The sequence below is a fragment of the Dermochelys coriacea genome, chromosome 10 (assembly GCF_009764565.3).
Source record: "Dermochelys coriacea isolate rDerCor1 chromosome 10, rDerCor1.pri.v4, whole genome shotgun sequence".
NCBI classification, from domain to species: domain Eukaryota; kingdom Metazoa; phylum Chordata; order Testudines; family Dermochelyidae; genus Dermochelys; species Dermochelys coriacea.
The window spans coordinates 48,161,303-48,186,261 of record NC_050077.1 but is presented as its reverse complement, the minus strand read 5'-3'; the positions used below and the strand labels follow the sequence as shown (position 1 = coordinate 48,186,261).

The window sequence follows — 24,959 nt, the reverse complement described above, 5'->3', positions numbered from 1 at the left end:
TTAATTCTGCTCTGGTGCACATGTATTTTTTGTGTGTCCCTGTTTTGATCATGAACACAGTGTTGAATCCATTCCATAAAATATATAGGATATTCACTGTGTCAGAGTTAACATCATAGTTCAGAGTTCAACAAACATTTGATGATTTTTGAATTTTATGACTTCTGAGCACTTGATTTCACAGACTTAATTTTCATTGACACTAGGCTTTTGAGGATTTCCAGTTGGGCAATAAGGATGTCTGTGTCTGCTTGTTCATACACTGCCTCCAATTTACTGACACTTTCCCTTGATTAGTCGGCAAGGGCCAGTGTTTGTATTGCCTGTTCCCCAGCAGAGCTAAATCTATCGGCCTAAGGAAGTGGGTTTGTTTTCTCTTTTTAAGTGTTTTGTCATCTTGAATATTGGGGGCTGTAGCCTTTTATTTATTTTGTTTCTCCCGTTTCTGTAGTCCCATGAAAGAGTGAGCAAGCGGCTGCACCAGCGGTTCCAAGCCTGGGTGGACAAATGGACCAAGGAGCATGTGACCCGTGAAATGGCAGCTGAGACAAACAAGTGGCTAATGGGAGAAGGGTTGGAGGGTTTGGTGCCCTGTACCACTACCTGTGATACAGAGACCCTGCACTTTGTGAGCATTAACAAGTACCGTGTCAAATACGGCACAATATTCAAGACACCGTAAAGTCCCTGAGTGAGGGAAGATCACGTGGGGTGTGTGTGTGTGTGTGCGTATCAAGGAAATGAGGAAGATGCCTTTCTCCCCTCACTGTGTATCTCCGTAACATGGCCAGTTGACTAGTGTGCAGCTGGTACAGCCTGTGACCAGCGGGATTCGGTTTAGGAATACGGATCTCTACAAACCTGAGCTGGAACTGTTGCCAACAGGCCTCTGACTTCAGCGTGCACTGTGGAGGGAAGGACCCTTTTCAGAACTGAGTGATCCTAGAGAAATGCAGCTAGCTCATACGCACCAGCAGTTTTGAGACTAACTCCTCGATGGCCTGAGCTACAAGGGAAGAGAACTGGATGTGGCATACATCCTGACCGTAGTGATGCATTTAAAGTTGCATGCTCAGATATGTCGTGAAACCCAGAGGTGCCTATCACAACTGGATTCTCCTTTGTTAGGCTGCTGAAGGTTTGCCAGGATCTCACATGGGGTCACCCAATTCTGCAGTCCGGGTGTCGAGAACACCATCTCCTGGATCTGACCCTCGACTTCCCTCCTTCACCCTGCTGGACTCCTGTTTCAACCAGTTCAGATTGGTTTGTCCTTTCTAGTGCCAGTGGGACTGTTTTGTACCTGCTTGTTTACTAGTCTCTCCTAGTGCCATGCACCAGCTTTTCACACACATACGCACACACAGCAGAAACAACACAATTTTAACATGTTCCCCTTCCTTTTTTGTAAATAAATGTACATATTGTCAATTTTTTTTGTTTTTTTATTAAAGGAAGTATGCTTGATGTGCTAGTATAACTGTACCAGCTTCTTGTGTACCATAGTACCAGGTGGCTTGAGAGTTAGTACCTACAAACAGACCTATGGAGACATTTATTACACTTTTTACCAAAGGGAGTTATCATTGTAGTGCTTTTGTGTGGAAACTTTTCTCTCCTTTCTTTTGTAAATAAAAATACATCTTGGTTCTTATTGAGGAAGACACTCGCTCACCCACGGCCCCGTTCCTGTTCTGAAAGGCACCATGCAGCATGCAGTTTGCAGTGGGGAGAGGGGACATTTGACCATTTTATTATTGGCTTCACAATCTGAGGGGAGAAGGCAGAGGCAATGTGTGTGTTTTGTGGTGAACATGACCATGTTCTAAGCAGCCTGTTATGATATATAAATATATATTATATAATTTTTAACTTTTAAATTTTTTTTTGGTGGGTAATTTTTATCCACCTGGTCTTCCAGCTCAGAGAACCTTCGCTTTTGGGAAGTGTTGCTGAGCTACCTAGCTGGGGTTAACTGTGCTTATGTATTTTCCCTCTCAGTATTGGAGAAAACATCCTAAGTACCAAACCAGTATTTGATTAGAGCTGCTTTGTGTGTGTGTGTGTGTGTGTGTGTGTGAGAGAGAGAGAGAGAGCGGGGGGCAAGGCCGGTAGGCTGTGTGACGCATTTCACTAGTGAAATCCACAAATGGGATATATATTTTTTTAAGCATAGAAGTTTAGTGCTGGCAGATATTTAAGCATTGGAAGATTTTGGTTTTCAGACAAGTTGGCCTGGACTTCGTAAGCCATGACAGACCCAACTGCACTGTCTCTCCTCCTCAAAGGAGGCAGCCTTTCCTTGCACAAAATGATGTTGCCAGTTGTGCCCGAACAGCTTCCTTCATCCCAGCTGGAGAGCTGTGAATGCAGCTTTGCTGCTTTTCAAAGTCCACTTCTTAAATCTGTCCCAGGGATTTCAAGACAGCTGGTTGTCCCCTCAGAACTGAGTTCTTACCTTCCCCGGCAGAGAGATGGAGAAGTTGGGGAGAGAGGGTCTGGGGGAGGGCAATCACTCCAGCCTTTGTGCAGCCTGGGAGAGCAGAGGTGAAAGTGCATGGCCTATAAGGGTCACTAGTCATTGGCAGCCAATGTACAGAGAGTAGTTCCAGCCATGGTGATGAATGGGAGCCTCCTATGGAGAAAGGAAAAGAGAGTAAAGAGCCCACTGGGGAGTTTTCAGAGTTTGCCAGCAATAAGTTACCTGTCCCGTTTCTCCTCCTTTTGCTGTGTTCAGACAGGAAGGGGGTTTTATTGTGTCCTCTTCCATTTCAAAGGTTTTACACACACTCCCCTGCACCTCACCCCACCCTCAGGTGTTTCTTTTCAATGTATGTTAAAGCTGATCTGAAAGTGGAAGTCTGGATGATTTAGACTTTACCAGCTTGGAAGTAACAGCTGCTGCTGCTTTGTGGGTGTTTTTGTCCAAGAGTCTGTGCCTGCATGTTATTTGAGCGGAATGGGGTTAACATGGCGGGATTCCTGCTGTTCAAGGTACCCAGGAAAAAAAACCAATAAAACACAAGGAGATCTTCTCCTGCAGCAGGGTTTTCACCTACAGCTTTCATCCCTCCCGATGTCTGACTTCTGAGCTCCAAGCTCTGATCCCAGCCTGTACAATAGCAAAGATTTCTTTTTACTTTAAATTGCTTTTTGTATTCTGTAATGTGATCCTTGGCCACCTATCCATGTGATGATTTCTATACAAATGTTGTAAACTTGACTGTAGTGCAGTATTTCCATTAAAATATCAGGGCTAATCATTGTGTACAGATTTTTCTTCCTTCTTGAGATGGATTGATACACAATGAGATCTTGACACTCCCTCTCTTGAGGGAAGGGAGGGAAATGCATCTGATGGAATTGCTCCTGTTAATAAAAACAGAATTAGAGGTGGTGAGAGAAAATAGTATGCCTGAAAGTTTGATCTCTGTTTAGCACACTCACAAATGACCAATGTTTGACTTACCCTAGCAGATAAATTTAAGAGTATCGCCTCTGGATTCCAGATACTAATTGGTAAGCAATTCCCAATTCTTGTTCAGAGGTTATAAACTCTTTACTTTGTAGCAGTTGCAACATTTTGTGGTGGCCATGAGCCAATAATTAACCACCTCTTCTCCTGGGGTTGGGAGGTCATTCCAGCTGCTATAGATCAGAACAAATAAGGAAGTTATCAGCCATGTAAATTTCAGTTCTACTAAAGCTGCTGGGGGAAGGGGTTGACATCCCCACCCCTGCCCCCATCCCTTGAGTCAGTCTGGGAAATGGGGTAATACAATTGACCAGCCAGTGGAAATGTCAAAAAAAAATCTCTCCCTCTGTCTTGTTAGCAGCAGGGCTGTTAAATAACAAATCAATCCTTTTGACAAATTAACAGTTCTCTTTAGCCTGATTCTTTTTTGATTTAGAGCTGTCAGTTTGCCTACATCCAGTGCTTCGAGATTGAGGTCTGTCGTATACACAGTCATGGAGTTTAGGGACACTAAACACCCAGCCACCCTGATGTGAACATTGAATGTTTTTAGCTTAAATGATAACATTGCACTTAGTATTTTCTGGAACAGTTTAATAGTTTTTCCTCCGTCTCCGTCTCTTCCTGTTGGGGAGGAAGCCCCATGAGGTAATTGTGTTGTGGAAATACACAGAACTACTAGAAAAGCTCAATCAGCTGTCATTGGGTATCCAAAGACATATGTTAAGGAACATTGAATATAGACTGCAAGTCCACTAATAATGAATAGGGGGACCCGAGGGATGCAAACAGTGGCAATGTCGGAAGGTGCTCTAACTCACTGGATAGCCTGTCTGATTCATTTTCAACAATGCCGTTGAGCCTCCCTTTGAAGTCATCCCTTTTGGACTCTGAACTTAGGGATGCCAGCAAGCAAGAGTCATAGATCACAATGATCCCTTCTGGCCTTAGAACCTTGTCTGACCTCCTGTAGAACCCAGAACTTCCCCCGAAACATTCCTTTGGAACTGCAGATTTTAAAAAAAAACAAAAACCCAAAAGATGCATGTGTGCAAGTGTAGGCCATAGGCTTCAGTTCAGCTGAGTCATTTGTCCATCTCCCATTCTTTGAGTTTTGCAAAAAGAAAAGGAGTACTTGTGGCACCTTAGAGACTAACAAATTTATTAGAGCATAAGCTTTCGTGAGCTACAGCTCACTTCATCGGATGCATTTGGTGGAAAAAACAGAGGAGAGATTTATATACACACACACAGAGAACATGAAACAATGGGTTTATCATACACACTGTCAGGAGAGTGATCACTTAAGATAAGCCATCACCAGCAGCAGGGGAGGGAAAGGAGGAAAACCTTTCATGGTGACAAGCAAGGTAGGCTATTTCCAGCAGTTAACAAGAATATCAGAGGAACAGTGGGGGGTGGGGTGGGAGGGAGAAATACCATGGGGAAATAGTTTTACTTTGTGTAATGACTCATCCATTCCCAGTCTCTATTCAAGCCTAAGTTAATTGTATCCAGTTTGCAAATTAATTCCAATTCAGCAGTCTCTCGTTGGAGTCTGTTTTTGAAGCTTTTTTGTTGAAGTATAGCCACTCTTAGGTCTGTGATCGAGTGACCAGAGAGTTTGAAGTGTTCTCCAACTGGTTTTTGAATGTTATAATTCTTGACGTCTGATTTGTGTCCATTCATTCTTTTACGTAGAGACTGTCCAGTTTGGCCAATGTACATGGCAGAGGGGCATTGCTGGCACATGATGGCATATATCACATTGGTAGATGCGCAGGTGAACGAGCCTCTGATAGTGTGGCTGATGTGATTAGGCCCTATGATGGTATCCCCTGAATAGATATGTGGACAGAGTTGGCAACGGGCTTTGTTGCAAGGATAGGTTCCTGGGTTAGTGGTTCTGTGAAAAAGCACAAGAACAAATCCGCACAGACACACCCCTGGAGCCCCGACCTGGGGTATTCTATCTGCTACCCAAGATCCATAAACCTGGAAATCCTGGACGCCCCATCATCTCAGGCATTGGCACCCTGACAGCAGGATTGTCTGGCTATGTAGACTCCCTCCTCAGGCCCTTAGTTACCAGCACTCCCAGCTATCTTCGAGATACCACTGACTTCCTGAGGAAACTACAGTCCATTGGTGATCTTCCTAAAAACACCATCCTAGCCACTATGGATGTAGAAGCCCTCTACACCAACATTCCACACAAAGATGGGCTACAAGCCGTCAGGAACAGTATCCCCGATAATGTCACGGCTAACCTGGTGGCTGAACTTTGTGACTTTGTCCTGACCCATAACTATTTCACATTTGGTGACAATGTATACCTTCAAATCAGTGGCACTGCGATGGGTACCCGCATGGCCCCACAGTATGCCAACATTTTTATGGCTGACTTAGAATAACGCTTCCTCAGCTCTCGTCCCCTAATGCCCCTACTCTACTTGCGCTACATTGATGACATCTTCATCATCTGGACCCATGGAAAAGAAGCTCTTGAGGAATTCCACCATGATTTCAACAATTTCCATCCCACCATCAACCTCAGCCTGGATCAGTCCACACAAGAGATCCACTTCCTGGACACTACGGTGCTAATAAGCGATGGTCACATAAACACCACCCTATATCGGAAACCTACTGACCGCTATTCCTACCTACATGCCTCTAGCTTTCATCCAGATCATACCACTCGATCCATTGTCTACAGCCAAGCGCTACGATATAACCGCATTTGCTCAAACCCCTCAGACAGAGACAAACACCTACAAGATCTCTATCATGCATTCCTACAACTACAATACCCACCTGCTGAAGTGAAGAAACAGATTGACAGAGCCAGAAGAGTACCCAGAAGTCACCTACTACAGGACAGGCCCAACAAAGAAAACAACAGAACGCCACTAGCCATCACCTTCAGCCCCCAACTAAAACCTCTCCAACGCATCATCAAGGATCTACAACCTATCCTGAAGGACGACCCATCACTCTCACAGATCTTGGGAGACAGACCAGTCCTTGCTTACAGACAGCCCCCCAATCTGAAGCAAATACTCACCAGCAACCACACAACAGAACCACTAACCCAGGAACCTATCCTTGCAACAAAGCCCGTTGCCAACTCTGTCCACATATCTATTCAGGGGATACCATCATAGGGCCTAATCACATCAGCCACACTATCAGAGGCTCGTTCACCTGCGCATCTACCAATGTGATATATGCCATCATGTGCCAGCAATGCCCCTCTGCCATGTACATTGGCCAAACTGGACAGTCTCTACGTAAAAGAATGAATGGACACAAATCAGACGTCAAGAATTATAACATTCAAAAACCAGTTGGAGAACACTTCAATCTCTCTGGTCACTCGATCACAGACCTAAGAGTGGCTATACTTCAACAAAAAAGCTTCAAAAACAGACTCCAACGAGAGACTGCTGAATTGGAATTAATTTGCAAACTGGATACAATTAACTTAGGCTTGAATAGAGACTGGGAATGGATGAGTCATTACACAAAGTAAAACTATTTCCCCATGGTATTTCTCCCTCCCACCCCACCCCCCACTGTTCCTCTGATATTCTTGTTAACTGCTGGAATTAGCCTACCTTGCTTGTCACCATGAAAGGTTTTCCTCCTTTCCCCCCCCTGCTGCTGGTGATGGCTTATCTTAAGTGATCACTCTCCTTACAGTTTTCAGAGTAGCAGCCGTGTTAGTCTGTATTCGCAAAAAGAAAAGGAGTACTTGTGGCACCTTAGAGACTAACAAATTTATTAGAGCATAAGCTTTCGTGAGCTACAGCTCACTTCATGCGGAAGTGAGCTGTAGCTCACGAAAGCTTATGCTCTAATAAATTTGTTAGTCTCTAAGGTGCCACAAGTACTCCTTTTCTTTCTCCTTACAGTGTGTATGATAAACCCATTGTTTCATGTTCTCTGTGTGTGTGTATATAAATCTCTCCTCTGTTTTTTCCACCAAATGCATCCGATGAAGTGAGCTGTAGTTCACGAAAGCTTATGCTCTAATAAATTTGTTAGTCTCTAAGGTGCCACAAGTACTCCTTTTCTTTTTGCGAATACAGACTAACACGGCTGCTACTCTGAAACCTGTCTTTGAGTTTTGAGGCTGTTGCACAAAAAAAAATATTTTTTTAAAATCCTCCAATTTGCCTGTCCTGGGACACTGCCCCACAGGCATGTCTAAAGCTGGGCTCTTGGAGGACTTTCCAGGGAGCCAGACCATCTGGTGAGTGCTGTCTTGACGGAGTGATGCTGCCAAGCGTGTTCGTGTGGCCAGACCAGGAGCACCGCAGCATGTGCAGCTTCCTTCGCCAGCAGTTGGTGACAGGCCAGCAAAGGGTTGTGACTTCACGGTAGCCCTTCTAAGTCTCTAGGCACTTTCTTGCTTGTCTCTGTAAGAGCTGCCACATCTTACTGAAGGTTGAAAATCTGAGGAAGCATTTGTCTCTCTGGTGCCTAAAGCTGCAGCGCTTTCAAAGGTTCTAAAGAATCTCTTGTTCCTTCCCAGGCAAAACCAGAATTCTGTATCTAGGTCAAGCAAAACAGCTGCTAGAAAACCACCACGTTTGCTTTTGCACTCTGTGATGTCCCTGGCATGCTGGATTAGTGACATGGTACTTGAGGCAGTTAATCCTGGCATTGTCTGGTAATCAGAGTAGTTTCATTAAGGGGTGCTTTAAAACTTCTCACCCTCAGCTGTAAGCGGTCCCGTCTTTGACATACATGGAGACTTTTCCCAGTTGGGTGGTAGAGAACCTGTTGGAAGTACATGTTCACAAGGCAGCTGAAGCACCTCTCTCCTTAGCTGCTTGCTGGAAGGTATCCCAAATGAAACCTAATCTCTTTGGATTCCCCTAGGAAGTGGCTGTGTAGTAGAAGCAGTTTATTGGTCTTCCAGGAGTATTTTTATAAAACATCACATCCACGACTGCAACCCCATCCTAGTATCTTCACATCCAACCAGCAGAACTTGCATGGAGGAGAGAGTTGGCTTTGTACTGTCCAAGCATTATTAAAAGTCTGCCTTGTGTGCATTTACCCCATTTTAGACCCGGATGGTGCAGATACCGTATTCTCATTCTAGATTAATTGATCAGCGCTGCTGCTGTATGTCTGATGTGTAGCATGTAGTCTGTTTAGGGTGACCAGATGTCCCAATTTTATAGGGACAGTCCCGATATTCAGGGCTTTGTTTTATATAGGCTCCTATTACACCCCCACATCTTGTCCTGAGTTTTCACACTTGCTATCTGGTCACCCTAAGTCTGCTGCAGAGCAGATTCGATATGAGCTGTGGCTTCACTCTTCTCTTCTCTGAGCTCTCCTACTGAGTGGTGAACAAGAGATGCTTGTTCTTGCTTTGAGTCCAATAGCTTGGGGGCATTGTTCAAGGATCCTCCTATATAAAGATGCTACTGTTGATCTGACTATTCTACATCCTTACAACACCCCCATAAGTGCAGTATTTGAGTGCCTGTTTCTGCCCAGGTTGCATAACCTCGCTGCCTGTTTACACAACACGGGCATCTGTCGCAGTCTTTAATGTCGAGAAGGTAAGAGTTTGATTTCAAGTTTTGGACGAGGACAGAATGGAGACTTGATTACACGCCAGGCGTCTGCTCGTGGTGAGGCTGAACATGATGATGATGATGATGATGTCTTGGATTTGCGGCGTGAGCCTCTGCTGCAGATTGCCCAGCTCTGCTGTCCAAGAGAGGAAGCCCATCCTGGGCTCATGTCATTCCAATCCCCCCACCCCCGCTCTTGATAGGGCTGCCTGCCAGAGGTGAATTCTCACGGAGCGATACCCTCCGTGCAGCCTGCATGTAGCTCAGAAGTTCTGGGGAAGATTCGTTGAAGGGCCAGAGAAGCCAAGCCTGATGACTGCTGCTTGGCAGGCCACTAGACTTTTCTCCTGAGTCTTGGTTCCTGGAGGGGATACACGGCAGCCCTCTGTGTCCTTGGCCACTAATTTCTTGTTTTTCTGTTCAGCTCCACCCGGAGAGAACGGATTCCAGAGGGCAAACTCAAGAGTTTCTGGACTCCTGGGACCTGAATCTTAATGTTTCTTCACCCTAGGCAGGTTGGGGAAATACCCTTGTCTCCAGGGTTCCCTATTTAGTCCCCCAATAAGTCACTGGTGATCAGTGTGTGTCCCCAATAGCCCAATTCAGGAGCTGGAGCTTCCAATCTCTTTTGTGGAGGAGGAGAAGATGGAAAAGTCCTAGACATACAAACAGGGCACCCTAGAGGTGAGTGAGTCTGACCACTTGTTTATTCTGTATGGTGCAAATGGAGCTCAAAAGCCTTGCTTGGTTAGCAGGTGTATGAGTGAGGCCTCCAGTGCCAAATAAGTCTCCTGCCCTAGAGATCAGAGCTCGGGTAGATCTTGGTGAGAAAGAGACACCTCCCTACTGGAACTCAGCAAGGCAGTAACCTGGGCATTCTCCTGCTTTCTCACAGGTCTCCGCAAGCGCTCTCTTGCCTATATGGGGACATCCACTGGCAGCCTGCCCATTACTCCTGGGGTGGCTCCCCCTGCTGGACTGTTGTAGCATTGCATCCTGACCCAAGTTTGGTCTGAGCATCTTCAGTGAGTATGCGCCCAGCTAGGCTACTTCAGCTGCCGTTTTACACCCCACCTTTCATAGACTTCACTCATCCACACAGCATCGTGGTCCAGCCCACATGATCAGCCTGCCTGTGTGAGCGGAGCATCTAAGTAGCTAGACCTGCAGGAAAAACTATGCCTGAATTTCTCTCCGCCTGAATCTTTGTTTGCAAAGAAGGAAATGGATAACAAAACGTGAGTTTGCAACATGCACTTGTCTTTAAAAAGCAGCCAACTGCATTGGTTGTAAATAGGAAGAGTGTCAAGAAATGTAACAAGCTGAGTTTTGTGGTGAGAGGTGTCTACTGTGGGTGTGGATCTTTGCAAGTCTATCTGGGGAGTGAACATGAGATCTTGGATAACATCACTAGGCAGTCTTTAGCATGCAGCTTCCGTCAGACTTAGCAGCTACCCTCACTTAAGAAAGGCAGTTATGCCCTTGTGTTCTTGTGTGTTGCTTTATAAAGCTGACCTATAATGAGGGCGCAACAGAATATATAAGCCTGATTCTGCACAAAGATTTCCTTCCCCTTCACTAGGCTGGAGTATGCAGCAGCAATTGCTGTGAGGATAGATCCTGCAGCAAGGCCCTGAGAACCCAGCAGCCATCCCGCAGCTGCTGGTCGTAGCGGCCTGGACGCTGGGGTTGCTAGTTACTGCAAACAATATTACAAACTTGTGTTCAGGGTTTGATACTCTCATGCTTTAATTCACACGCAGATGAGGACTTGTCCAAGGTAGGACTTTTGAATTTTAGAAAGAAAAAATAGAAGGTTCTAGATGCAAGAGCAGGACGAAGTCCAGTTTGAAGAACTGGGGGGTGGGGAGGGGAATTAATTTTTATAAATTATCAGCTTGGTCCAGGACTGCCTCTGCGGCAATCTCAAGCCCCAATGGCACCTCTATTACGAGAAGAAAACTGGTCTGGGCCAGATCTCTCTCCAACAGCCTCTGTGGTAACGGCAGGAGATGGGCACACACACAAATATTAGCTTCTCAGCAATGTCCTTGTCGTCTTTAATTGCTCTCTTGAATCCGCCCATTCTTTCACAGGCTTCTGACGCCTTAAAGTGTTTCTTAGTGTTTGTCTATGTACCTTCAGTTATTTGCTCTTCACAAGCTATCTTAGCATTTCTACTTTCCAGCTTACATGCTGCCTGCTGAAATTCAGGCTCCTCTACTCCCCGCCCTGCCTCTTTTAAAGTATTTGTTTTGCTCAAGTAACCTCTTGGCTCTTGCTATTATTAGTGGCCTTGCTGGTTAGGAGCTCGCTTCACTACAAAGCCAATGTAAAGAGCTCAAAATCCCCTCCTCCCTCCCCAAGCAAGAGCTGGCCCCCTGCAGTTTGTCCTAGGCAGTGCCCACAGGGAGTGGGGTGGGGAGGGGAGAGTCACTTGTTAAAGGGAACTGGGGAGTTTTCTGACGGCCAGGGCCGCATGCTGGGAGAACTCAGGACCTGCAGCCTGAGTGAAGGAAATTCTGGCTGCAGCAGCCTTATTCCTCCTTTGATCTGTGGACTGGGGCCGTGAGAAGCGATGCTGGATCTGCTTGCGGCCTGCAGTTCAGCCTGTGACTCTATGCCAACCCCTGCCCACCCTTCTTGCGCTGACTGCAGCCTCTATAGGCATTTAAGCACCAGGCCTAGGACAGCCTGCTCAGCACCTGGCTGGGTTCTGCCTAGGGAGCAGCTGGCAGAGTCAGCCTCTGACCAAATTAATGCCTGTGATGGGTGGGGGGGTGGACTGCACACTCCAGCCCTGGGATGTATTTTCTCAGCACCTGGCTCTGTTTTCTCTGTTCTGGTGCAGCCCTTTGGGGCACGATCATCTGTTAAAGGCAGGGAGGCTCAGAGCTAGATTTCGTATCCCCATAGGCTTAGCTGGGGCTGTGTGGAGCTGTGGGATGGTGGTCAGCTGCTCTGTGCGTGCAGGGGGCTGGCAGCAATCCTTAGGAGACATGGTTCGTGGTGGGTCTGCAACATGACTTCCTGGCATATGCCAGGCTGGGTTCTGCAGAGTTAGCACCAAATAAGGCTCAGAGCAGCCCCCTGCCTCGCGCTGGGCTGGGGCTGCTCAGAGTCCCTGCCGGTGGCACCACAGCTGATGAGGGGCTAGGGGGTTCTCTGCTTGCCACTGCCCCCTGCCTGCCAGGAATGACTCACCTCTGACTCCCAGACCCTGCTTACCAGCCATGGCTCCTGCCTGGGCCAGGATGAGAACACCCTAAAGGGCAGGGAGTTTCAAACTATGGCCTGGGAGAGGATGCCCCAGAGCCAGCCCTGAGGGCTTTCTCCCCGCTCCTACACTCTGCATGTCACTCCAACTCTGGCTCCCACCCATTGTGCAATTTGGCTGCTGCCCCCTGCCCCTAGAACACCCCTCTTCCCCCCCCCCACTCCCCCAGCAATATGCCTCAGCTGTGACTTACAGCAGGGCGGGCGTTGCAAGCCTTCTCCTCTTCTCTGGCTTCAATTGTCCACCATGTATCCTAAGGGAGGGAGGCAGGCAGGCCTGGTTATTTAACAGCATGCAGGGCACTATCCACCGCTTGTATTTCTGTCCTTCAAGGTGCCGCCCTGTCCCCAATTCATCCAAGCAGAGGAGGGGAAGGAGCTGGGTGGAGAGTCAGTCCCCAAGATTACTGGGATCATTTTGCCTTTGGCCTTGTGCCCCACAAAGGCCAGGAGAGATGTTGTGCCCAAGGGGTACCTTGGCACACAAGCCCCACTGGGAGCTGGCGTGAAGCACAGTGTGGCAGAGCTGCTGCCCTGGCTCTTTGCCTGCATGGCAGGTGGTAGCTGGGGTGAGCAGGGCCAGGGCTTCCTGTGAATCTCTGCCCCCCCCCCACAGGCTGCGGGGGGACCTGACCAGGGCCAGTGCCTAGTGGGGTGAGGGGAGGGGAACCACAGTGAGACCTTTGGGAGGCAGGATCTCTCCCTCAAACCTGCTCCTGCTGCAGGTGCTGGGCTTGCCCAGGCCCAGGACAGAGGAGACCCTCCGGCCGCAGAGCCCTCCTGCATCTGTCTCCAAGGAGCCTTGGCTACCCCTTTGTCCCAGGGAGATGGGAAGTTGGGGGGGGGGGTTAACATTGCACACTATATGATTTTATAAAAATATACTAATGAATGTGAATATAATGTAACTGGAATATGCTTCATGCTAAAGGTCTCTTGTAAGGTATCATTACAAAGCTTATAATCTACTGAGTGTGGTCATCCTATTTGCATAAATGTATCACTCTTGTATCTGAAACTAGAAATATGAAATATAACTCTGAGGCCCTATTGTAGTTATTCAAAGTGTGGGCCATTAATGACAGGTTTCAGAGTAGCAGCCGTGTTAGTCTGTATTTGCAAAAAGAAAAGGAATACTTGTGTACAAATTTGTTAGTCTCTAAGGTGCCACAAGTACTCCTTTTTCTTTTTGGGCCATTAATGATGATTTGGCATCTTAATGGCTCCCATTAACCAGGACAATTGACTGTAGATGGCTCTGTTTTACTTGTAAGTCTTCCTGTACCTGTGGGCTGGCAAGTGGGTAATGAAGTCTTACGGTGACATGTGATCATGTCACCTGAACTGGAATCCATCTTTAACCTGGTGCTTTTCCATTGAGAAGGAGGGGTGGGAACCCAGAGGGACAAAGGATTCCCGCCTTATGCAAAAGATATATAAGTGGGTGGAACAGAACAAATGGGGCGGCCATCATGAGAAATCCCCTAGCTACCACATGAGCTGGAACAAGGGCTGTACTGGGAAAGGATTGTGCCCAGACTAGGAAGGTGTCCAGTCTGTGAAATAAACTTATTGAAACATCTCTGAGGGTGAGATTTTATCTGTATTCAGTTTTATTACTATACTAGGCTTAGACTTGCGTGTTGTGTTTTATTTTGCTTGGTAATTCACTTTGTTCTGTCTGTTACTACTTGGAGCCACTTAAATCCCACTTTCTATATTTAATAAAATCATTTTTTACTTATTAATTAACCCAGAGTATGTATTAATACCTGGGGGGGGGAACAGCTGTGCATATCTCTCTATCAGTGTTATAGAGAGCGAACAATTTATGAGTTTATACAGGGTAAAACGGATTTATTTGGGGTTTGGACTCCATTGGGAGTTGGGCATCTGAATACTAAAGACAGGAACACTGCTTAAGCTGCTTTCAGTTAAGTCTGCAGCTTTGGGGCACGTGGTTCAGACCCTGGGTCTGTGTTGGAGCAGACTGGCATGTCAGACCCTGGATCTGTGTTGGAGCAGACTGGCATATCTGGGTCAACAAGACAGGGTGCTGCAGGCCCAAGCTGGCAGGGAAAGCAGGGGCAGTAGTAGTCTTGGCACATCAGTTGGCAGCCCCAAGGGTGTTTCTGTGATCCAACTCATCACAGGGGGGATATTGGGTGGGTTTGTGTGTGGGCAGATGAGGTCAGCCCCTCCCTCTGCTGGCAGTGTGCATGTGGCACTGGGCCCCAGACTCGTGAGGCAGGGAGAGATAACAGAAAGTAGGGCTGGGGCCATTCCCTGTGGGTCCCTGTTGGGCCGTTAACAGCACTTCCCAGTGACCAATGTACGTGGCATCCCCTCAATCCCAGGCACTATTGGGGGCTGCTACTCGGGGGGAAGGGGGATTGCTGCAGGAGGCTGGTCATTCCCAGACAGGAGCTAACACACAAGTGAGGGCAGGGCAGCAGCAATGGAGAGCCAGCTGGCCTCAGTGACCTGCCCTTCCCTGAGGCCCTGCTTGGGTCAGGTCACTTGCTAGGGGCCACAGATAGACCTGGGCCTGGCCATTAAACAGGGCAGGCTGTAAAATGGAGCTAAAGCCACCGAGAGTCTGGCTGGGCAGGGAGGCTGGAGGTGCCTGTGGGGAATGGAGGAGGAGAAGGAAACCCCACAGATCTACACCACAACTACATTCTGTGGGGTGGGGGAGGGCTGGACTAGTGGGGGGTCCCTGTCCTGGGTGCCACAGGTCAGCATTGAGGAGATCTGGGACTTGGAGGGTGGAGTTTGCACCACCCTTGCCATGTTGTTATAATGTCCCCAGCCACCCCTGCCCCTATGAGCCCTCAACTGCACTCACCTGGGTCACCTGGGGGTCCCCATCCTGGAGGTGAATGAGCAGTGTCCCCACGCTCTTCTCCACCTCAGCCTTAAAGAGGGATGACTTCTTGGAAACAAATTTGCTGAGGTGGCCAAAGAGCTCCATGGAGGCCCGCCTCAGGCTGATGTTCTCCTGCAGACAGGGGGAGCAGGGTGGTTAGTGGGGGACAGGCTCAGGCCCTCACATGCTTTGGAAATCAGCCTGGCAGCTGCAGAGCCCGGAGAGGTTTCAGCTAGTTCAATTAACAGGTCAATTCTCTGCAAACTCCCCTCCTTCCTGCTGGGCCACAGGGCTGCCAAACAATTGTGGGCCCAGGGCCCAAGAATGACTCTATCCCTGCCTCCCCTGGCAGAGGAGCTGAGCTGCCCCACAAGTCCAGGAACATGCCTGCATCAGACACTGAGCCCCCTCTGCATGAGGGCAGGTCCTGAGCATCTCCCCCGTGGGGTGCCCTATAGCGCCATGGGGCCTGCCCTGCTTGGTACTTACATCCTCAAAGAATGTTCTTGCCTGCAGGGCCAGTGGGACGGGGTGACGTGCCCCTTCAGAAGTGCCTCGGGATCCCGCAGCATCCAGCAGAGCCCTTCTATGGTGTCCAGAATGGCACGGGGGTCGCAGCATTCGCACATGGCATGGACAAAGCTCCCCAGGATCTGGTCTTGTTTCTTCCTGACCTGCAGAGAAGGGGTTGGGACGCCGCTTGGTGAGCAATGCTCTGTCAGCCTGAGCGTAACCACAGTCCGGGCAAGTCAGCCTACAGCCAGTCTGCTCCACAAGAGCCATGGGCTCGGGATAAGGGGAACCAGGAGCTTCCTACCCAGCTCTCTCTGCCTAGTACCCTGCCATTCCAGACCCACCTTGTCCGGGAACTAGGTTACTGCGTTCCTGAGGCCGTGCAGCGCTCTGCCTTGAATATGGATGTTGCTGTTCTCTGTCCGCTGCAGCATGGCCTTCATAACCTGCTTCTGCATCGCCTTGGGCTCATTCTCCATCAGCAAGGGGCTGCCGAGGAACTAAAGGGACCGAATGGAGCTGTCAGAGAGGGCTGGGCAAGGCCAGTGGTCCTAGCCCAGCTGGAGCAAGGGGAAGGGAGTATGATCAAGGGCCAGGAGGTGACTTAAATCCGTACTGACTGCTATTCACGAGAGGCTGGCTTCAGCTGAGCTTAACAGAAGTGATACGAGCAGGGCAAAGCACTCCCTCTGGTTCCAGTGGGGTGCTCCCAAACCCCACCACAGAGTCTCCAACAGAGGGATTAATTTACAAGCTTAGGGTACAAATACACCACCAGGACCATCTCTCATTGGCTGACCAGCTTGGCCTCCGGTTCTATCAGCTTTTGGGCCTGGCTATCCCTCCCCGCAGTCCTTCAAGCTCACCTCTGCAAACAGGGTGGTGCAGGCCGTGCGTTCGCCCTCCTGGCTGGCCTGGAGATTGGGAAGGAGGAGCCGCGGAATGCTTTTCAGGGCCTGCTTTGCTTGGCTCACCAGGGCCCTGGAAGAGAACAAGAGCTCCTGTTGACGTGTTCATGACAACCCTGAACATGCTGGAATCCGGCCCGGTCCCGGCCACCCCCTCTCATCTCCGCCCCACTAGGCTCCAGAGTGAGAACGTGACTCCTCCAGTCTCCGTTCTCACCTGTTAAGGAGAGTGAACTCCTCGGGCTTTGGCCTCCTCCAGCAGCTGCCAGCCTCGCTCCTGGTCCATCAGCTCCACAGCTGGCTGACTGCCCCTGAGGTGCAGCACCCATGCCAGGGCGTGCATAGCCATTCTGGGAAGAGGAGGAGGCAGGAGATGGTGATACAGGGATGCTTGCTCTCTGGGCGGGGTGGGGGGGCAGGACTCCCTTGCTGCAGCACTGAAGGGATCAGGGTGAGACTAGAAGCTGCCCCACTTCTGCCTTTGGTTCCCCTGCCGCCAACTGTGGAGGCAGGGGGGGGTGGGGGGAAGCGTCTGGAGATGTGACCGTCACTCTCCTCCAAAGATGTGAAAATTGCCCCGCTGCCCCCGGCCAGGAAACTGACCCTGGGGAGAAAAGTACATGCAGTGCCCCCCCGAACACCCTGCTGCCCTGAGCCCTGCCCCCATGAGCTGCTCACTCTGAGGAGCTCTCTGGCTTCCTGAGTATCCAGGGGAAGCTCTGCCCATTCCTAAGCACGAGAAGCCTGGCTGATTTGAACCCTCGGTCCCCCGAAGGTGTCAAAGGTCCCTGGACAACAAAGGATCCAAGCAGGAAGCTTCCCCCTCCTCGGGGCTAGCACAGACACTGCGTGGGTGCTGGGATTCATCAGCCCCACACATACCTGCGGGGACTGGCGTCACTGGGCAGGTCCTGCTGGGCTCCCGAGAGGTGCCGGGCTGGGGAGCAGGTGATGGCGAGGAAGTAAGAGGCGAACAGGTCATCCTCGAGTCCCTCCAGCGTGTCCGCTTGCCCCAGGGCCCTGACCAGCTCCCACAGGCTGCGTGTGGTCTGGAAGGGAACAAGATACAGTCAGGGACCGTGGCTGTGTGCAGAATGCAGCTGGAAAAGAGGGCTGAATACCAGCGCTGGGAACTTACCGCCAGGGGCAGCCAGGCTGGCCGGGGGCAGCTCCTGTCCTGGGTCTGTTTAGCGTTAGCCTGGCTCTTCTCTGGGCTGTCATACAGCAGGATGTGCAGTACTGCCCTGGCCAGCATGGGGTCTGCACCCAGGAATCTCCAGATGGCCTTGGCATGGCTGTGACGGATAGAGGAATGGCAGGTAAGGAACTAACACAGAGGACGGGCCTAGTTGGTACACACAGGGGATGATGCCCTCCGAGGGGTGACAGGCCAGAAGCAGCAGGTTGAGCCTGCTGCTGGCTGACCTCAAGGTCTTTCAGGCACTGGCCAGTCCTAAGGGGTTCATACCCTCCTGCCAGGCACTGCCAGGGGGCACTGTGTCACAGCAAGGGATGGGCGGAGGTGGCCAGACTCGCTTCTCCCAGCTGGGGGAGCCCCCTCCCTCCCTTGCCGCCTTCTCCTGATGGGAGCCAGAGCGGCTGGGGTTAGAGCCCCCATGGGGAAAAGCAGTGACTTCAGGCTCAGCGGTGGGGGCTGGAGTGAGGAGGTGGGATGGGGGAGGGGGTAGGGCTAGGTGCTGGGCTGGATCTCCTGAGCTGGGAGAGGGGCACAGAGTGGGGGCTGCAGGTAAGGATAGCAGGAGCTTCTTCCCCATGGGGCAGGGGGTTCAGGAGGAACAAGGCTCTAGTTCTGGCCACGCCATGGCTCTGGGGTGGGGGGGTTTGGAGAAGGCTGTAAAATGGGCGCTGTGCTTGTCGGCTCTGGGCAGGATGCAGGGAAGGTGCTGCTGGCCCGGGGGAACCTGGCAGGCTGGTTAATCGGAGAAGACCAGCCTCTAGGGGTGGGATGAGGCATCTAAAAGCGTGTGATGGGGAAGATACCAGGCTGGGAGGAGGGGGTGCCCCTGCGGGGACATGCTCAGTGTAGGGGCGTCTGTGGGGGCGATGCAGTTAGGCTGGCCCCTCTCCTGCCTCAGCTTGGAGGGATGCCCTGCTGGGAGCGGGGGGCCATGCTGACACAGGGGGTGACCCTGCTCACATGGGATCTCTCCTGGTCTGTGTTGTGATGGGGGGGCTCTGGAGGACTGTTCTGGCCTCCAGCCAGCCAAGCCATTGCACAGCCGAACTGGGAGGGGGTGGACTGGTTAGCACAGAATGAAGTGGGGGAAGGTGACAGCTGTGTTAGGAATAGCTCAGCTGGGGGACCCCTGAGCTGGGGGTCCCAGAGCACACAGAGCCCTCCAAGGGACAGGGAGGCTAATGGTGACTGCATGCCGGGGCAGGGCTGTTCCCTGGGGGTCTGTGTGCAAGGGGAGGATCTGTGCTGCGTGTAACCATGGTGCTGTGGAGTGACCCCATTAAGGGGGGGCTTGGAGGCTGGAGGGGGGCGTTCTATCCTTTCGCCAGGGCCAGCGCTCGCCGCTCGTAAGGCCAGGGCATCTGTGGGAGGATGCTGACCGCAGCCTTGGTGTGCTGTCTGGCCAGTAGGTGTAGGATGTCTCGTCCCTTCACTCAGCTGCCCCTCCTCGGCATGGGCACAGTGTGTAGGAAAGAGCCACGTGCAGATCCTGCACCTGTGGAGGCAAAGCAGGGGCTGAGACCCTATCCCCACTGTGGGTGTCTGGCAGGCAAGGGCCAGGAGCAGCTGGGCAGGCTCAGAAACAAGTCAGCGGTCACATGGCCCGGCAGAGGCCATGGATAAACTCTCCTAGTGAGTTACTGAGCCGAGGTGGGTTTGGTACCTTGAAACCCCCACCCCGATCCAGCTCTGTAGCACTAAGGGTCCCAATCCCGCTGCCTGGTGACACCCCCCCCCCGGATTTCCCGGTTGTACCTCCCCTTGTGTACCTCCCCCTGTACCTCCCCTTGTGACAGCACACCTAGGCTGAGTGGGACCTAAGCATCTGGGAAGCATTTCAAACCGTGTCCACTGACTCTTTACCCAGTGGACACGGGGGACCCCACTGCGGGCTCTGTTCCCCCAGCTGGGGGATGAGTCTGGAGACAGGGCACTTTTCCCAGGGCGTGAGCTGGGCAAGCCAGACTCCTGGGATCAATGCCTGCAAACGATTACAGGGCTGTGCCCAGCGGCCGCCCTGCAGACAGGGGATGGATGGGTCCCATTGACCGATGATGGTGAGAAGGGATGTCTCCCCTCCACATCCTCCCTCGTGCCCCAGAAATTCTTGGCACAGGGCTAGATGGAGCTGCCCGAGATGTCCAATGCCCAGCCATTACTTGGCCCTGTAGCTCTGATTCTTTCTCTCTCAACACTGCCCCCATGACGCCCGCCAGTTGGTCAGCAGGCTCCCCCTTCTCCAGCAGGCCCACCAGCAGGGTGAAGCTGAAGGGCATGAGGTCACGCAACGGCAGGTGCCTCGCAATGAGCACAGGGAAAGGCACAGGCTGAGTGTGAGAGGTGGGTTTGCTCTTTGGGGAATGGAGACAGAGGCACTGGCAGCCTGCACCCAGGGCTATGTGAGTGGGCATTGGAGCCCATACCCAGGAATTTCCATCTTCCAGCTCCTCATCAAGGGAAGGAGACAATAACGCCCCCTTTCCCATGTGTGTGTCTGTCTCTCCAGCCACAGTCTCGTTTACTTGCCATAGGAACATGGGCAGGGCTCTCTCTGCAGCCGGCATCCTTCTGCGTTTTGCTCAGCACGGTCGCCCCTGCCCTGTCCGGGCGTACACGACGGCAGCTCAAGAAACCGGCAGCGCTCTCGGGGCCGGATTCTTCCCCCTCCCCATCGAACCAGGTCAGAGGTGCCAAAGAGCCAGACTCCGGACGCAGCTGGGAATGCCCAGCTATGGTGAGCTCTCAGCTGGCTCCTGGGCCAACTGCCCACCTATCACCTTGATGTAGAAGGTGTGTTGGGGGTGGGGGTGGGATCAGGGGAGGTCCCGGATGGTCCCAGGCACCTGGTATAGGGCAGATGCCAGGCCAGCCTGGTAGGTACCAACCCACTTCTGCTCTGTGTCCCTCTGGTCAGAACTGGGATGAAGGCGCCATGTTCATAGAATATCATAGAATATCAGGGTTGGAAGGGACCCCAGAAGGTCATCTAGTCCAACCCCCTGCTCAAAGCAGGACCAAGTCCCAGTTAAATCATCCCAGCCAGGGCTTTGTCAAGCCTGACCTTAAAAACCTCTAAGGAAGGAGATTCTACCACCTCCCTAGGTAACGCATTCCAGTGTTTCACCACCCTCTTAGTGAAAAAGTTTTTCCTAATATCCAATCTAAACCTCCCCCATTGCAACTTGAGACCATTACTCCTCGTTCTGTCATCTGCTACCATTGAGAACAGTCTAGAGCCATCCTCTTTGAAACCCCCTTTCAGGTAGTTGAAAGCAGCTATCAAATCCCCCCTCATTCTTCTCTTCTGCAGACTAAACAATCCCAGCTCCCTCAGCCTCTCCTCATAAGTCATGTGCTCTAGACCCCTAATCATTTTCGTTGCCCTTCGTTGTACTCTTTCCAATTTATCCACATCCTTCCTGTAGTGTGGGGCCCAAAACTGGACACAGTACTCCAGATGAGGCCTCACCAGTGTCGAATAGAGGGGAACGATCACGTCCCTCGATCTGCTCGCTATGCCCCTACTTATACATCCCAAAATGCCACTGGCCTTCTTGGCAACAAGGGCACACTGCTGACTCATATCCAGCTTCTCGTCCACTGTCACCCCTAGGTCCTTTTCCGCAGAACTGCTGCCGAGCCATTCGGTCCCTAGTCTGTAGCGGTGCATTGGATTCTTCCATCCTAAGTGCAGGACCCTGCACTTATCCTTATTGAACCTCATTAGATTTCTTTTGGCCCAATCCTCCAATTTGTCTAGGTCCTTCTGTATCCTATCCCTCCCCTCCAGCGTATCTACCACTCCTCCCAGTTTAGTATCATCCGCAAATTTGCTGAGAGTGCAATCCACACCATCCTCCAGATCATTTATGAAGATATTGAACAAAACGGGCCCCAGGACCGACCCCTGGGGCACTCCACTTGACACCGGCTGCCAACTAGACATGGAGCCATTGATCACTACCCGTTGAGCCCGACAATCTAGCCAGCTTTCTACCCACCTTATAGTGCATTCATCCAGCCCATACTTCCTTAACTTGCTGACAAGAATGCTGTGGGAGACCGTGTCAAAAGCTTTGCTAAAGTCAAGAAACAATACATCCACTGCTTTCCCTTCATCCACAGAACCAGTAATCTCATCATAAAAGGCGATTAGATTAGTCAGGCATGACCTTCCCTTGGTGAATCCATGCTGACTGTTCCTGATCACTTTCCTCTCCTCTAAGTGCTTCAGGATTGATTCTTTGAGGACCTGCTCCATGATTTTTCCAGGGACTGAGGTGAGGCTGACCGGCCTGTAGTTCCCAGGATCCTCCTTCTTCCCTTTTTTAAAGATGGGCACTACATTAGCCTTTTTCCAGTCATCCGGGACTTCCCCCGTTCGCCACGAGTTTTCAAAGATAATGGCCAAGGGCTCTGCAATCACAGCCGCCAATTCCTTCAGCACTCTCGGATGCAATTCGTCCGGCCCCATGGACTTGTGCACGTCCAGCTTTTCTAAATAGTCCCTAACCACCTCTATCTCTACAGAGGGCTGGCCATCTCTTCCCCATTTTGTGTTGCCCAGCACAGCAGTCTGGGAGCTGACCTTGTTAGTGAAAACAGAGGCAAAAAAAGCATTGAGTACATTAGCTTTTTCCACATCCTCTGTCACTAGCTTGCCTCCCTCATTCAGTAAGGGGCCCGCACTTTCCTTGGCTTTCTTCTTGTTGCCAACATACCTGAAGAAACCCTTCTTGTTACTCTTGACATCTCTTGCTAGCTGCAGCTCCAGGTGCGATTTGGCCCTCCTGATATCTTTCCTACATGCCCGAGCAATATTTTTATACTCTTCCCTGGTCATATGTCCAACCTTCCACTTCTTGTAAGCTTCTTTTTTATGTTTAAGATCCGCTAGGATTTCACCATTAAGCCAAGCTGGTCGCCTGCCATATTTACTATTCTTTCGACTCATCGGGATGGTTTGTCCCTGTAACCTCAACAGGGATTCCTTGAAATACAGCCAGCTCTCCTGGACTCCCTTCCTTTTCATGTTAGTCCCCCAGGGGATCCTGGCCATGTTCTCTCTGCAGCCCTGCTCGCTAGGTCACGGCCGGGGCTGGGAGGTGGCGACTGTTTGCTTCTGCTCCATCTTGCCTTTGCAAGGTGTGAAGAGCCAGTAGAGAGCCGGAGATGCCCAGTGTCTGGTGGCCTCCTGAGCATCGAAGGTCTGGCTTGTTGGCAGCCTGGCCATGTAGCCCTGCTCTGCCATGGGTCTCGGGTCCTAATGGGCCACTGAACAGAAAATCGGGGCATGGACTGAGGCTGAGCCCAGCTCTGTCTGTCTCACCTCTCCCCCTCTCTCTGTGAGTGCTGCGGGGAGCAGCAGGGTCCGTGCTGCTCACCTCGGTGATGGCTTTGAAGCGATAGAACATGAGGAACCGGGCGCTGGCTCTCACAGCTCGTCTCCGCTCCTGGGCCAGGGAGAGCAGATCCAAGTGCTGGGGAGCAGGGAGAAAGCCGTGTGAGCGGCAGCAATGCTGGACAACCTCCCCGCCATGTCCTTTGGGCAACCCCCAGAACCTGCTTCCCACCCCAGCAGGGAGAGAGATGGTGCATTTAACCCCTTCTCCTCTGCTGCCGGACACTGGAACTCAGCGCTCCTCTCCTGTCTGGGGAGCGTTGGGACAGGTCTGAGGGTCTTGGACTCAGTGCTTTGAGGACTCTCCCCATTGATCCTGTGGGGTCTCGGGGCTATTTCCTTCAGGAGCACAGGGGTGCTAGCCCAAATTTAGGAGGCCAAAGTGACACCCCCTGGAGCAGGACTAGGATTGTCTTGCTGGATCCCAGGGTCGGGTGTATTCCCCGTGGGGACTGGCTAGTTCACAGCAGCTGGGAGGCCTGCTCAGCCCCCTCAGGATCAACTGGAGCCTTCCCTCTTGTGATTCGGGTAGAACCTGACCAGCCCGCCCATCCCCACATGGCCAGTGTGAATGGGCCCCTCTTCCCCATCATACCAGAAACAGATGCAGCAGCATGGTGGGGGTCACGTGCAGCTCCAGGAACGTCTGCAGCACGAGATCCAGGGCCTCCCAGGGCAGTTGTTGGAGAGACTGGAGCAGAGAGAAGCGGGGAAGTAAATAGCAAGGGAGGTGGGGTGCACAAGGCAGGGGGACGAGTGGATTCCCCCCTCTGGAGCCAGGTGCTGTTGGTATTCGGGGTCCCTTTCCCCAGGTGATAGACCCCCCCTGCACATAGACATGGGTCTCACCTGGATGACGGGCTGCCTTTTCCCAAAGAATCTTCCTCCCACCTGGATCCAGCTATTCAGCAGGGGGGTGGCTGAGTTTCCCAGCCAAGGAGCAGGTGGGAGCTGCAGCTTTGTCCATGCCTCACTAACCTCTACCCGGATAGCGGAGCTTTCTGCCACCTCAGTCCCTCTCAGCTTCGCCAGGGCTGGGTGCTGAATCATGGTGCCGGCAATACAAGTGCTGATGGTCTCAGCCTCCTGTTCCTTAGATAGGTGAGGCTGGAATTTCCTGATTGGAAGGAATGGAGCAGACGGGGCCATTGGAACAGAGACTGGTCCCGGCAGGAGTCAGGCTGGGTTTGATGGCATGAGGGACATCTCCATCCCTAAGCAGCAGAGCTCCAGGGGGCATCTCCAGCAGAACCACCGCCTCCGGAATGGTCCTGTCTGGAGACACCTATGCGCTCTGGGCCCAGCCAGCAGGGGCTCTGCTGGGGAAGCTGCTCTCTGGAGATGATCCTGGGCCCTGCTCTGCAGCTGCACCCATTCACAGCACTTCATGCAGACGGGAGGGGCTCCCTCTTGCTAGGCAACACGCAGAACTGGGGATGGATAAAGTGACCCGGAGGCCGAGGAGGATATGGCCTATTTGTGAGCCACCAGGGAGGAGCATCCTCTGGTTCTTATTGGAGCTTGTTCCTCCCCCACCTCCTCTCCCTCTATCTGCCCCTCCCCAGCTGCTGGGCTCTGCAGGTGAGTCAGGCCCCATGGACGTACCCTAAGTATGAGATGGCCAGCAGGTCATGCTGCTGATCGGGGCTCTGTAGCCAGGCCCGGTCCTTGCCTCTGAGGATCTCCTGCAGCACAAAGCAGAGAGTCAAAGGCAAAAGA

The 24,959-nt window shown here is 51.5% G+C and overlaps 2 protein-coding genes across 10 annotated transcripts in view; one reads left to right on the top strand and one right to left on the bottom strand.

Annotated features, from left to right (window-relative positions):
• The window catches only part of SIN3A (SIN3 transcription regulator family member A), a 60,900-nt gene extending 57,640 nt beyond the window's left edge, over positions 1-3,260 (top strand). For 8 of the 9 annotated variants that reach the window (XM_038418161.2, XM_043494608.1, XM_043494612.1 and 5 more), the window contains one exon: positions 452-3,260. In XM_038418161.2, the coding sequence (XP_038274089.1) occupies positions 452-682 (231 nt within the window). In that variant the 3' untranslated portion in view covers positions 683-3,260. The remainder of the gene's footprint in view (positions 1-451) is intronic. The other variant, XM_043494613.1, reaches the window with a different exon arrangement.
• Positions 3,222-24,959, bottom strand: part of LOC122456130 (maestro heat-like repeat-containing protein family member 1) — a 33,965-nt gene continuing 12,227 nt past the window's right edge. The window contains 20 exon segments of the mRNA XM_043493969.1: positions 3,222-3,369; positions 3,470-3,648; positions 12,546-12,605; positions 15,200-15,352; positions 15,710-15,748; positions 15,751-15,894; positions 16,078-16,233; positions 16,600-16,731; positions 16,877-16,991; positions 17,524-17,690; positions 17,780-17,936; positions 19,181-19,271; positions 19,274-19,334; positions 19,999-20,150; positions 20,368-20,438; positions 22,960-23,102; positions 23,224-23,319; positions 23,836-23,931; positions 24,219-24,357; positions 24,846-24,925. Of these exon segments, the coding sequence (XP_043349904.1) occupies positions 3,637-3,648; positions 12,546-12,605; positions 15,200-15,352; positions 15,710-15,748; positions 15,751-15,894; positions 16,078-16,233; positions 16,600-16,731; positions 16,877-16,991; positions 17,524-17,690; positions 17,780-17,936; positions 19,181-19,271; positions 19,274-19,334; positions 19,999-20,150; positions 20,368-20,438; positions 22,960-23,102; positions 23,224-23,319; positions 23,836-23,931; positions 24,219-24,357; positions 24,846-24,925 (2,064 nt within the window). The 3' untranslated portion in view covers positions 3,222-3,369; positions 3,470-3,636.